The sequence below is a fragment of the Aythya ferina genome (assembly GCF_964211825.1).
Source record: "Aythya ferina genome assembly, chromosome: Z".
Classification (NCBI taxonomy): Eukaryota; Metazoa; Chordata; class Aves; order Anseriformes; family Anatidae; genus Aythya; species Aythya ferina.
Window position 1 is genome coordinate 57,503,183 of NC_140299.1, and position 11,206 is coordinate 57,514,388.

The following is an 11,206-nucleotide window of genomic DNA, read 5'->3' on the forward strand; positions in this document are numbered from 1 at the left end:
GAGGCCCTGGAGTGTGTCCAGAGCAGGGCTACAAAGCTGGTGAAGGGCCTGGAGCACAAGTCCTGTGAGGAGCGGCTGAGGGAGCTGGGGGTGTTTAGTCTGGAGGAGGCTCAGGGGAGACCTCATTGCTCTCTACAGCTACCTGAAAGGAAGGTGTGGGGAGCTGGGGGTCGGCCTCTTCTTGCACATAACTAGTGATGGGATAAGTGGGGATGACCTCAAGTCATGCTGTTGGATGTTCAGGTTGGAAATGGGGAGACATTTCTTCTCAGAAAGAGCAGTCAGGCACTGGGACGGGTTGCCCAGGGAGGTGGTGGAGTCACCGTCCCTGGGGATGTTCAAGGAAAGGTTGGACGCGGTGCTTGGGGACATGGTTTACTGGGTGACCCTGGTGGTAGGGTGGTGGTTGTACCAGATGATCCTGGAGGGCTTTTCCAACCCCAACCACTCTATGACTGTAAGCAGAGCTCCTCCGGCGGCTCCCGCCCCAGCCCTGCAGCTCCGCAGGGTCACCCGCAGGGGGAACCCGCACCGGGGCGCTCAGGCCCTGCCGCCGCGCTTCCTCCCGCTCCCCCCGTCTCTGCCACGGCCGGGGGGGTCCCCACGGCCCCCTCCGCCCTGCGCCTGTCCGGGGCGGCCCCGCGGAGCCCCGCGGCTCCCTCAGGGGCGAGCGGCGCGGGCAGGGTCCGAGGCGAGGCGGGGCGCGGGCGGCCGCTAGGGGGGGGGCCGGGCCCGACGCTGCCGCCGCGTCCCGCCCCCGGCGCCGAGAGCGGGGCGGGGCAGGGCCGCGCCGGGCCGGGCCGGGCCGGGCCGAGCCGAAGGGAGTGGAGCGGAGCCGAGCGGGGCCCCGGCTGCTCCGCCGCCAGCCTCGGCGCCGCCCTGGACCTCAGGTAGGAGGCGGCCGCGGGCCGGGGGGCGGCGGGCTGGGGGCTGGGGGCGGCCCCGCCGCGCTGGCTGTGCCCCTGCCGCCCCTCGGGAGCGCGCTGCTTGCGGGGCGCTCGGGTTTTGTTTCTGATTTTCCTCTTCCTCGGGGAAGGGCGCTGAAGATGGAGGAGGGGTTGGGATGGAGGGAGGCGAGGCCCGCGGGGTCGTGCGGCTGCAAGGAGCCCGGTGAGGGGCTGCGGGCGGGGAAGCGACCTGCGGGGTACGGGGGTGGTGGATGGCACCTCTCCTGCAGGCGCCTGGGTGCCCGCTGCGGGCTGTGTCCCCTCGGGACAAAGAGCCCGGCGCTGGCAGAGCTTGGGCTGAGCACACGCACAGGGCAGATCCGACAGAGCGCACTGCGTGGATTACGCGTGGCGTTTCCCCCGTAACTTGCGGAGCGCGCCGTGTTGTTTGACCGCCGGCCGGCAAATGCAGTCGCAGAGATCTGCAGAGATCGCTTTGCCTTGCCTACTCGGACCTGGACGCACCGCGCTGTGTTTGTGTACGGCGGCGGCTCCAGGGCGCTGCATGCGGAGCCCCGCTCCCAGCACGGCAGCGCGGTGCTGCCGCCCCGCTCTGACGGAGGAGCAGCGGGCACCCCGCTGCCGCCAGCAGCTCGGGGGTTTTAAAGGCAAAAGTCGGTGCCTCTTCGACGAAATCCATCATGCTTCTGAAACTTGTCTTTAAAATTAATAAATAAATAAATAGATAAATAAAAGTTGTCTGTTTTTCTTATTTAAAAGGCAGTTTAATTTTTAGATGAGCCTTTTTTTTGTTTTATACCCCCAAGTCAGCTCACCTGAAACTTGAGAGAAGATGACTTTTTGAAAATGAATTTTTGGCTAGCGAGAAGGTGAAAATCAAAGGTACAGGGAAACATAGCCTTTGTTATTGCAGTGTTGTACTTAAACTTAACTTCAGTTCTTACTAGCTGAAGAGCAAAGTGATCTGTGTCACACCGTGTGTCAGCTTCCTTACAGGTGTCACAGGGCTCAGGCTTTAGCTGAGCAGCGGTAGGGAGCGGCCATTTCGTGCTGGATGGGAGCATCCCTGTAACGAGGGTGGGTCAGGGGGCAGCACTCGTCTGTGGCTCCAACCAGCAAGGAAGGGGCATCGCCAGCTGCAAGGGCCGTACCAGTTTAAGAAACATCACTCTCTGTTAAACACCTTCATCTGGTATTACTTGGCGAGGAGGGATTACATGGCCTCATTCTCTGAGAAACGAGAAGAAAAGGCAACTGTGATCTGAAAACCCAATCCTTTTTTAAGCTGAAGGGCTGTTTTTCAGTGTTGTAACTGATGCAGAAAATTACTGACGAGCTCACACTATTGTAAAACAACAAACCTGGTAGTAGTCGTCTCCTTAGTAGTGGTCGTATAACCATGGAAATGGCCTAAAATTGAATCAGAAAGTGTTAAAAACATTTGTAGGTACTGGTGTCTACATTCACAAGACACTGTGAATCTCTCAGATGATTTTCTTTTATAGAAGTCCTAAGTAATGTTGCTCTATCTTTTTTACCAGATAAGGAAGCAAAGCATATTGAAGCCATATGGCAGCTCGAGTAAGTCACATTAAATCTTGGGGAAGAACAGCTGAACACATACACGCTGGGTTTTGGACCTCTGCCTGTGGAGCTGGCCAGTCATGCCTCGCACCAGCGAGCAGTGCTGTTCCTGTAAGCTTCTGATGTTGATGGCAGCAAATCCTGCAATTTGGCTGCTGATGCCACTCTTGTTGTCAAATGTCTGTCGGATTTCTGTTCTGCTTGCACGTGGAAGCTCTGCAGTTTCAGACTGAGGTACCAAGCTGAAGCTTGCTGACTTGAAGGCTTTTTCTCCTCTGGGTTCTCCTTTGTGCTGTTTTTGGCCAGTAAAGGCTCGTTGTTCTTCCCCCACCTTCTGGTTGCTCTTTGAAGTTGATTGCTTTTTGTTACCGGGCACACACCCATCTTTCAGGCTGACACAAATTAATGTTTAAAGCTGTACTTAGGAAAGGAATCTCCAGTTCTCAAGTTGTTTTTGTGTTTTTTTTTCATCTCAAGAAATTCATGGGGGCATCCTTCCCTCTCTCTCATTCCTTTGGGCTTGCATTACTGTTGCAGGTGTTTACTTTTTTTTCTTGGTTATTGCTGTTTACAAGTGTCTTGATAATTATGCATTTCTAACTTTGCTGTATGACTGTTCTAGAATTTAGTTGTACTTTTTCTAGTATTGTTTGTATTTTTTAACAGAACAATTTTTGTTTGTTTCTAAAGTTTATTGGGAAGATTTTTGAACTGCAGGGTAAAAATTAGGAATTAAAAGAAATATTTATGTTTCTTGGCTAGAGCATGGGGTAGCCAAAAGTTTCAGTGCAAGACTTTTCTATGCTATTGCTTCTAGTAACCTTGGTTCCTGATGTTATTGCTGCGTGAGGAATTCTCATGAATATAACGCCATGGCCGAAATCTCACCATGTTATTGTCTCTCTGGCAGGTACACTACTACAGCAGGAGACAAACAACTGCCTCTGCTATTCTGAGAGTCTTTATGACTACATAAATATATTTCAGAATGTCCGCTAGAGACAATGGACCCTATTCTTGATTTTTTTATATAGTAGTAAAAAATATCGGGTGTTTGGTTTATGACGATATTTTCAATTTTCATTTATCTTCTGCTGTGATACATGTACATGTATTTTTAAATCGGATACCCTTATTGGATGAAGTGTGTGTATGTATCTGTAAAAGCAATGCTGTGTAAAGCATGTAGTGAAGAATCCTAAGTAAAGCCATGATTATAAGAAGCGCTGAAAAAAGACTGTAGTAATTTTACTCATTTATTGCAAGAGGACTGGAGCAGCAGGTTGATTTGAGACTAGGCTGTATTCTGGTACCCGAATAGGAAAAAGGCTTACATTTTGCATGAGGACAGATATTTTGTTTTTGTGAGTTTGATTTGCACGCAACTTTCACCTGCTATATTAACAGAAGTGAATGGAGAGTTATCTTGATGGGATTTTCTGTGTCTATCTCCAAAAGGTTCAACAAAGTGTGCAGATAGTGGGGATACTTTTCTTCCTTGCTTCTTGCACCCTTGTTCACTTGCCTTTGGCCTAAGTCCCTCAGTATGGCAACTAGTTTGTGAACTTTTAAAGCTGCTACTTGTGATGGCACACTTTACAAGTCAGTCTCATTTGTGAAAACCTTACTGTGCTAACAGTCATGTATAGTGCAGCTTAGAATTTTGTTTCTGCTTGACACTTGCATACTGGATTTTTTTTTTCTTCGAGTCTCATTGCCTATAAACACTACAAAGCTATGCTGTTGTGGTTTTTTATGCTGTTGTGTTTTTTTTCTGAAACCCATTGGTGAGGGAGTCACTAAGCTACCACTGAGAGTAAAGGTGAAGCTGACAATGAAGGAAGCATGGATTTAGAAATGTGGGACCTTTATATTTTGTGAAGACGGCTGTGGCATAGAGATTGTGTGAATGACATTGAAAACAAAGAAGAGTTGAGCTTTCTCTGTGCTTGGGCATCTGATGCATGTACTTGCTGTGATATCAACCTTACCTTTCCAAGTTAAAGATGGTAATGGCTTGTGGCAGAAAGTTGTTGCGCTGGAAAGGCACCAAGCTGTGTATTTGGAATAGCTGTGAAGGGAGAAGTAGGGCAAAACAGTTTATCTCCAAAGCAAATAGAAAAACCAGGTACTGTAGAAATCAGAACACCGTTTGTTCTTAAGATACTTTTAAGACTCTCATGCTGTATTTATTAAACACTAGGATACCATTTCCTTTGTCAGAAATATGTCAGAGTAAACAATGTGGTGTTGGTTAGCTGTGGATAAGGTGACAGTTTTTTGGAGGGGAATTCCTGAGAGCCTGTAAAGACAGCTGTTGAACCATCAGGATGCCATCCTTTCCACCTAAGACAAGCTGTTTCCACATCTGGAAGAAGGAAATGTTGCAGTGCCCTGGAGATGAGGTCTGTTTCATGGTCGTGCCTGAGGTCATAGCTGTCAGACAGACTTCTTGAAAGCTTTGTTTGCTGAGGCTATTGTAAATGGGAAAAATATGCAGCTGAGGATGGGAGAAGCTACTGTGGACATGCTAATGGTGTAGGTGGCCCAAAAGGAGGGGGATGTAAGGAATCAAGTGGACTAAAATGATTGAAAAGATATCTGTTTTGTGTACAACACTGCTCACGAATGTCTGTAACATATTTAGGGATATATTTATGGTATGTGTTATTGAAAAAACTCCTGAGATAACTTTAAAAGGCAGACAGATGCTGGTTGATAGCTTGATTACAAGGCCACCCTCAGTGTGTAAGATGACTGAGTGGAGAAGTGCTGGTCGTGACTCCTGGCCTCTATGAAATTTCATTTCTGCAGTTCTCCCGTAGCCCCTCGAACTGTTAAAGGTTCTGTTTCTGATCAAGCTCTGTTTCGTTTTTAGGAGGGTAGCACTGCGTTTAAAATGGAAGTGGACGTAAACGGAGAGTCCAGAAGTGCCATATCCGCCCTCCCGGTGCCGCTGGCAGAGGTGAGCGCTGCGGGCAGGATGGAAGCCGAGAAGCCCCGGTGCTCCAGTACGCCCTGCTCACCCATGCGACGGACGGTTTCGGGGTACCAGATCCTCCACATGGATTCAAACTACCTGGTTGGCTTCACCACTGGAGAGGAGCTGCTGAAATTAGCCCAGAAGCGTATGGGAAACGAAGAGAATAAAGGGGAAGCTGGGCCTAACTTGCGCTCCAAACAGCTTGATTCGGGACTCACGCGTTCCTCCCGCTTGTACAAAGCCAGAAGTAGGTACTATCAGCCATACGAGATCCCAGCCGTCAACGGGAGGAGGAGGAGGCGGATGCCCAGCTCAGGGGATAAATGCACTAAGGCTTTACCGTGTGAACCCTACAAGGCACTTCATGGTCCTCTGCCTCTTTGCCTTTTAAAAGGTAAAAGGGCTCACTCAAAATCTCTGGACTACCTCAATTTAGACAAAATGAGCATTAAGGAACCTGCTGACACAGAAGTGCTACAATACCAGCTCCAACACCTTACCCTTAGAGGGGACCGTATGTTTGCGAGAAACAACACATGAGCTGTTGTCTCAAACTTCGAGCCAATTTCTGATCATTGCTCTGTTGCTGCAAAAATCCACTGTTGTACTGTGTACACGACTGTCCATATTATAGGTGGTTGTGTCAGCTAAATGTTAACAGAAAGATTTATTTGAATGCAATCTTGACAATGCAATGTGTTAGAAGTACTTGGAGGGAGAAATCTTTCCTGAGAAAGCAGCTTCTAATGCAAACTTGAGTGCAACTGCTGGATATTTCTCTAGACATCTTTTAACAACAAAAAATTTTAAAAAGGCTTTTTTTTTTTTTTTTTTTGCTTTTGGATTTTTTTTTTGTGCAGTTAGATCTAGTGTTTACAGTAATTTAACACTGAAAAATTGGTGATGTCTGCTTGGTTGTTGCTAATTTTGGCTTGATGTTAGAAACTTCTCTTGGATAAGTACTGAAATTTTGGGGGCATTTTGGTTTCTACTTTTTGTTACTGTATTCTACAGTAAAATGTAGGTATGATTTAGGTTTTTCATCGTTGAGAGGAATATGATAAATTGGATCACTTGTTATTTAAACAGTCTAGTTTAGAAACTGGGCTTGCACTGCTAATGAGGGGGAGATCTACTCATAAAATAAACCTTAGTTAATTTGCTACTTTAATCCTATTAAATTATTTTTTTAGTTCCTGCATGGAAGTAAGTGCTTTGCCTCCTCTGTTCTATAAAATTTTTCAGGTTACATATGTGGGATATTTAAAAAAAAAAAAAAATCTTTTTGGGGATGAGGAGTTTTTGTTAGTGGAACTTATTTTTTACATCATCTGGACACCTAATGAAGGATTCACTTTAGATTCCGGTAGATACACTGTAATGTCTGCGTTGGTGTGTCAGTAATGTTTTAATTTTAAATCATGATTTCTATAACGTATGTTAATGGAAGGTGCGAAATGACTGTCATTGCTTTGAAAATTTAGTTGATTTGAAGAACTGAACTCTTCTACTGAGATTTTTAAAGCAGATTATTTTTTTCTGATGGAGTGCAAGTAAAGTATTTCTATGTCAGCCTTGAAGAGATGATCCTGGATTATTCAGAGTAGATTGAATACACTGGCTTACTTCGTTGCTTAGGAAATTTTTATCCAAACATGACATCAAAAGCAGTTTTGACAGCTGTATTCCTAGATGTATTTAAAACATTTTAGTAACTTATGTTTGAAGATGGAAAATGGTCTTTAGGCTTTTTTTAGGTGCAGTCTATTACTGAAGCAGTGTGTAACTTGGTTTTGGTTGATTACCTCTGTAGAAATTAAAATTAAGATCACGTTATTTTGAAACATAACTTATTTGATCGCTTCTTTCTGGTACAATGCCTTTTTTAAAAAAAAAATTGTTTGTTGTTCAGAATGAATAGGAAGCACTAGTTGGTGCATGTGCTGTGGAAAATGAAGAGTTCTGCTCATTCTGACAGTTAACTCCATGGCTGTAAATGAAGGCAGCCTGGTTATCTGCATTTTACTAGTTTGGGTTTTCTTTTTTAGACTTCCTAGAATTTTTGCAACAACTCATGTGTATTTTTAAAAATTAACTATGCTTCTGCAAATTTAATGTATTGAATAATGGTCTCTTCCTATATAGTCTTTAGTTTGAAAAACAGAATATGGTCAGATGCCAAAGAGATGGGGATATTGTTTAAGAAATAAACACCACTATTTATTGAAATACCATATAAAACTGTATTTCTGGCTGAAAAAAAAATAAAAAGTGTAATAAATACCTATTGTTGTGGAGTCTTTTGCTGTATAGGAGAATTAGGGCATTTAAAAACACAACTTCAGTCAAATAATTTGCAAACACAAGTATAAAGCAGGAAGCTTGGATTTCTGTGAAATTAATTTTTAGTATTATGTTTCAGGAAATAAGACGTGCAGTTATTAATTATTTGATCATGTTTCTAATGAAGTCCTGTGTCATAATTGTTTGGCTGAATTAATAGGATGGTGGCTGGTCTGTTTTGCCAAGTTCAAGCATAAAAAATGTAATTTTTTTTATCTGCTCTATGACTTGTTTGTCGGAGTGCTCACGCGTGGAAATATTGTTTGCTTGACTGATACATGCGTGCAGTTTTCATAGGGTGTTAGCATTTGAGAGCCTCAAGTCTTGGTCTTATTTTGCTGTTTCTAGTATCTTCCACTAGTCTGTTAAAATCATAGATTAGATTGTTTCTGGCTATTAAAATTAATATGAACAATATGAACATGACTTTTTCAAAGTGAGGTCTTCACTACCTGTCAGGAGCACAGAGTTGTCAGTATTCTTCAAATTAAGAGAGAAAAAAAAAAAAAAAAAAGACTCAAAGAAACAATATTTCATCGTCAGTTTAAGGTATCTTTCAGAGGATCAAAATTCTGATGGCAGAAACAATACAGGATACTAACACAAATCATCCATTATCACCAAAGCAGATTTGGTATCAAGTACAGATGTATAAGCTGGGATGTTGAGTCAGATCTAAAGTTCTGGCACATTACTGTTATTTTTATTAACTGTACTATGAAGGATTGGCAGGAAATCCTTTTTTTTTTTTTAGTGTTTTCTCCCTTTTCAGGGAGAAAAAATTGTAGGTACTCCTGCTGTGTTATGGTTCATATTTACAGCTGTACACAACACTTAGAGGAAATGCAGTGTTAACTTACCTTCTCTTGATCCATCTATTATGCTCTGACTTATCATCGGTGTTCCTGGGAGACTATTTTCTTGCTGAGCTTATTTACTGTAAGTGGGGACAGTTAACTGCTGAATAGGGCTACTGGGCTGTATGGCAGAGTGGGTAGCAGACAGGGTTTAGAGCCTTCCAAAGCTGCTCTACTGCAGGGAGTTCTTGGAAGGCCAAAGTTATGGAGAGAGGTGTTTTACACTGCTCAAAATGCAGATGTTGGTGTCTGGATGTGGAGAAAGATTCTGAGTAGTTCAGGGGTTGGAGTGTAAATGATTATTTAGAGGGGGAAATATAGAAGAGAAGAGGCCAATATAATTTTTAAGAAGAATTAGAAGAGTAGAAAGTCCATAAGCTGAATAAAAAGATATATATAAAAAAAAAATCCATAATATCTGCAGGATTATTATCTAATTGGAGAAGCTATTTGGTGTCAAACTGTATAATTTGTTTCTGAAGAGATAAGAAAGCTATTCAGAGCACAAAACTGGGCGTAAAATCTCTAAATGCGTTTCAAAATGTTATTTCGTTTGGCAAAACAGAGGACTCAGTGGTGTTTGTTTTTAAAGTGTTAAGGTCACTTAAGCTAATGTTGAGTTGAGCTAATATTAAGTGTTATGGACCAACTGTATATTTGTAGTGATAGGAAGGGAAAAATTATCTACAATATTGACTAAGCAAATAATTGTTGATACATGACATAATTATTGTTTTCCAACTCTTTTCAATGGTACCAAATAATACAAAACAGAAGTTGTACAAAACTTGACATTATGGATGCTTGGGAGCTTGGTCAAGCTGAAGTCAATTATTAATGTTAAACTGCATTTTAAGGAGATGTGTGCTAAGAAGAAAGAATATCAAAAATTTGCTTCGATAAACCTACAAGAAAAAAAATTGGTTTAGGAGGAAGACTAATCTTAAAGTGGAGCTACATTGCAGAGATGTAACAAAGTACTTCAGTTCAGCTGTAGGAAAAAATGCAGATCTAAAAATGAAGGAAAAGTAGAACTGCTACAATGATGATATCTTTAAAGAAGAAAAACAAAAAAAAAACTTGGCAGCCAACAGAACAAGTGCACAATGTTTGTATGTTGACTGAGTTGGCCAATACAGTTTTATTGATGATCTTTTCTGGGGATTATTTGCATGAGTGGTTTTCAGCGATTTGGTCTGTTAACTGGGACATCAGTTTCCATGATGGGTGGTTCACTGAACACTCCAATAGAGCAACAAAAACATGCCTGATTGAGCGAGTGTCAGAAGAATGTATTTGTAACTTTTTTTTTTTTTTTTAGGTCTGTATCACAGCGCAGTTCTTATCTGGAAGTTAACTCCAATTTTCTGAGTAACTGAGAACATTCAGATATGCTTCCCCTAGATTATAATGTGTTTTGTTTTTTTTTTTTTTTTTTTTTTTTTTTTTTTTCCCCCATTTTCCCTCTTTAGTCCATCATAAAAACACCCAGGGAAGATCCAGCTCTATCTTCAGGACTAGAATATGGAAAAAAAAAAAAAAATATATATATATATATATGTTATTTATATATATATATTTTTTTTTTTGGGGGGGGGGAGGGGGAAGGGAGGGGAAGCAGCAGGGGGAATCCTGAGTTGTATGCAGAACCTGCTTCTTATCTCAAAATCTAGGTGTTGCTAAATACTTAAGTACTTCTGTGCAGAAATCTTTCTGTGAGCTTTTATAGATGTTTGACTTTAATCATGGAGTGTAGGCTGAGTTATGAGATGCAGATAACCCACCTACAAAGCAACCCAAACTATCTTGTGTCTCAGGAATCACTATACGCAATTCTTTGTCAATTTTTCCTTTTCAGACTGATGACTTAAATCAATCAGAAGCAACATTATTTCCTTTGTCCGGAGTGCAAGGATCGGTCTTTGACATTACTTCCTCAGAAGCTGCCTTTGATCGCTGAGTTTGGCTGCTTCCAAGTGACAATAGATAAGATTCAGAGCTGCTGCTCTGATAGTGAAAGTGCTAAACCTAATTCTGTGCATTTTTTGTGGGATAGCTCAAGGAGGGGAACATTGCCCTAATATTTCAAAAATCAGTCTGTTTTACATCTCCTTAACTTGGTTGTTTTCTCCTTAAGCTCTAATAGCTTGATGGTAGAGTGGCATCAAGGCAAACCCACAGAGGAAATAAGTAGATTGCATTCGAGGAGATGAGGGAAGACAGCTGTCAGTCTGGAGGAAAAAATCCAAAATCACCTTACTTGTACTGAAAACAAAAGGATACAACAAATGGTGAAGATATTTACTGATCCAATTTCATCGATTCTTAGGAAATAGCTGTCTAAATTTATAAATGCTTTATTTTATCGAAGAAATAGTCTGGAGTAAAAAGGGGAAGGAGAAAGGATGGAGCTTTCTGTCGTGCTTTTGTTTCTGTAACGAGTGGAGGGGCAGAAAGAATTCATCAAAATATATGAGGAGGAAGAAGTGAAAACAAAACCTTAGGGCAGTACTGCAAGAAAAGAAGAGTGA

At 42.5% G+C, this 11,206-nt stretch overlaps 1 protein-coding gene across 5 annotated transcripts; it reads left to right on the plus strand.

Annotated features, from left to right (window-relative positions):
* The first annotated feature begins 649 nt into the window (after positions 1–649).
* Positions 650–7,760, plus strand: MACIR (macrophage immunometabolism regulator). Of its 5 annotated transcripts, none has more exons than XM_084503906.1 (3): positions 800–890; positions 2,450–2,603; positions 5,371–7,760. In XM_084503906.1, exons 2-3 carry the CDS (start codon positions 2,478–2,480, stop codon positions 6,013–6,015), a joined length of 771 nt encoding a protein of 256 aa, XP_084360032.1. In that variant the 5' UTR covers positions 800–890; positions 2,450–2,477; the 3' UTR covers positions 6,016–7,760. The 5 variants fall into 5 exon arrangements, with proteins under 5 accessions (XP_084360036.1, XP_084360032.1, XP_084360035.1 ...); XM_084503909.1 differs by having other exon boundaries at positions 843–890; positions 2,450–2,489; XM_084503907.1 differs by lacking the exon at positions 800–890 and adding an exon at positions 3,403–4,897 and having other exon boundaries at positions 2,461–2,726.
* The last annotated feature ends 3,446 nt before the right edge of the window (positions 7,761–11,206 follow it).

Excerpts from the sequence above, each read along its gene's own strand:
- MACIR (XM_084503906.1), top strand. The coding sequence starts at position 2,478 with ATGGCAGCTCGAGTAAGTCACATTAAATCTTGGGGAAGAACAGCTGAA. Across the intron at positions 2,604-5,370 it reads CAGCGAGCAGTGCTGTTCCT|GAGGGTAGCACTGCGTTTAA; the intron begins GTAAGCTTCTGA and ends TTTCGTTTTTAG.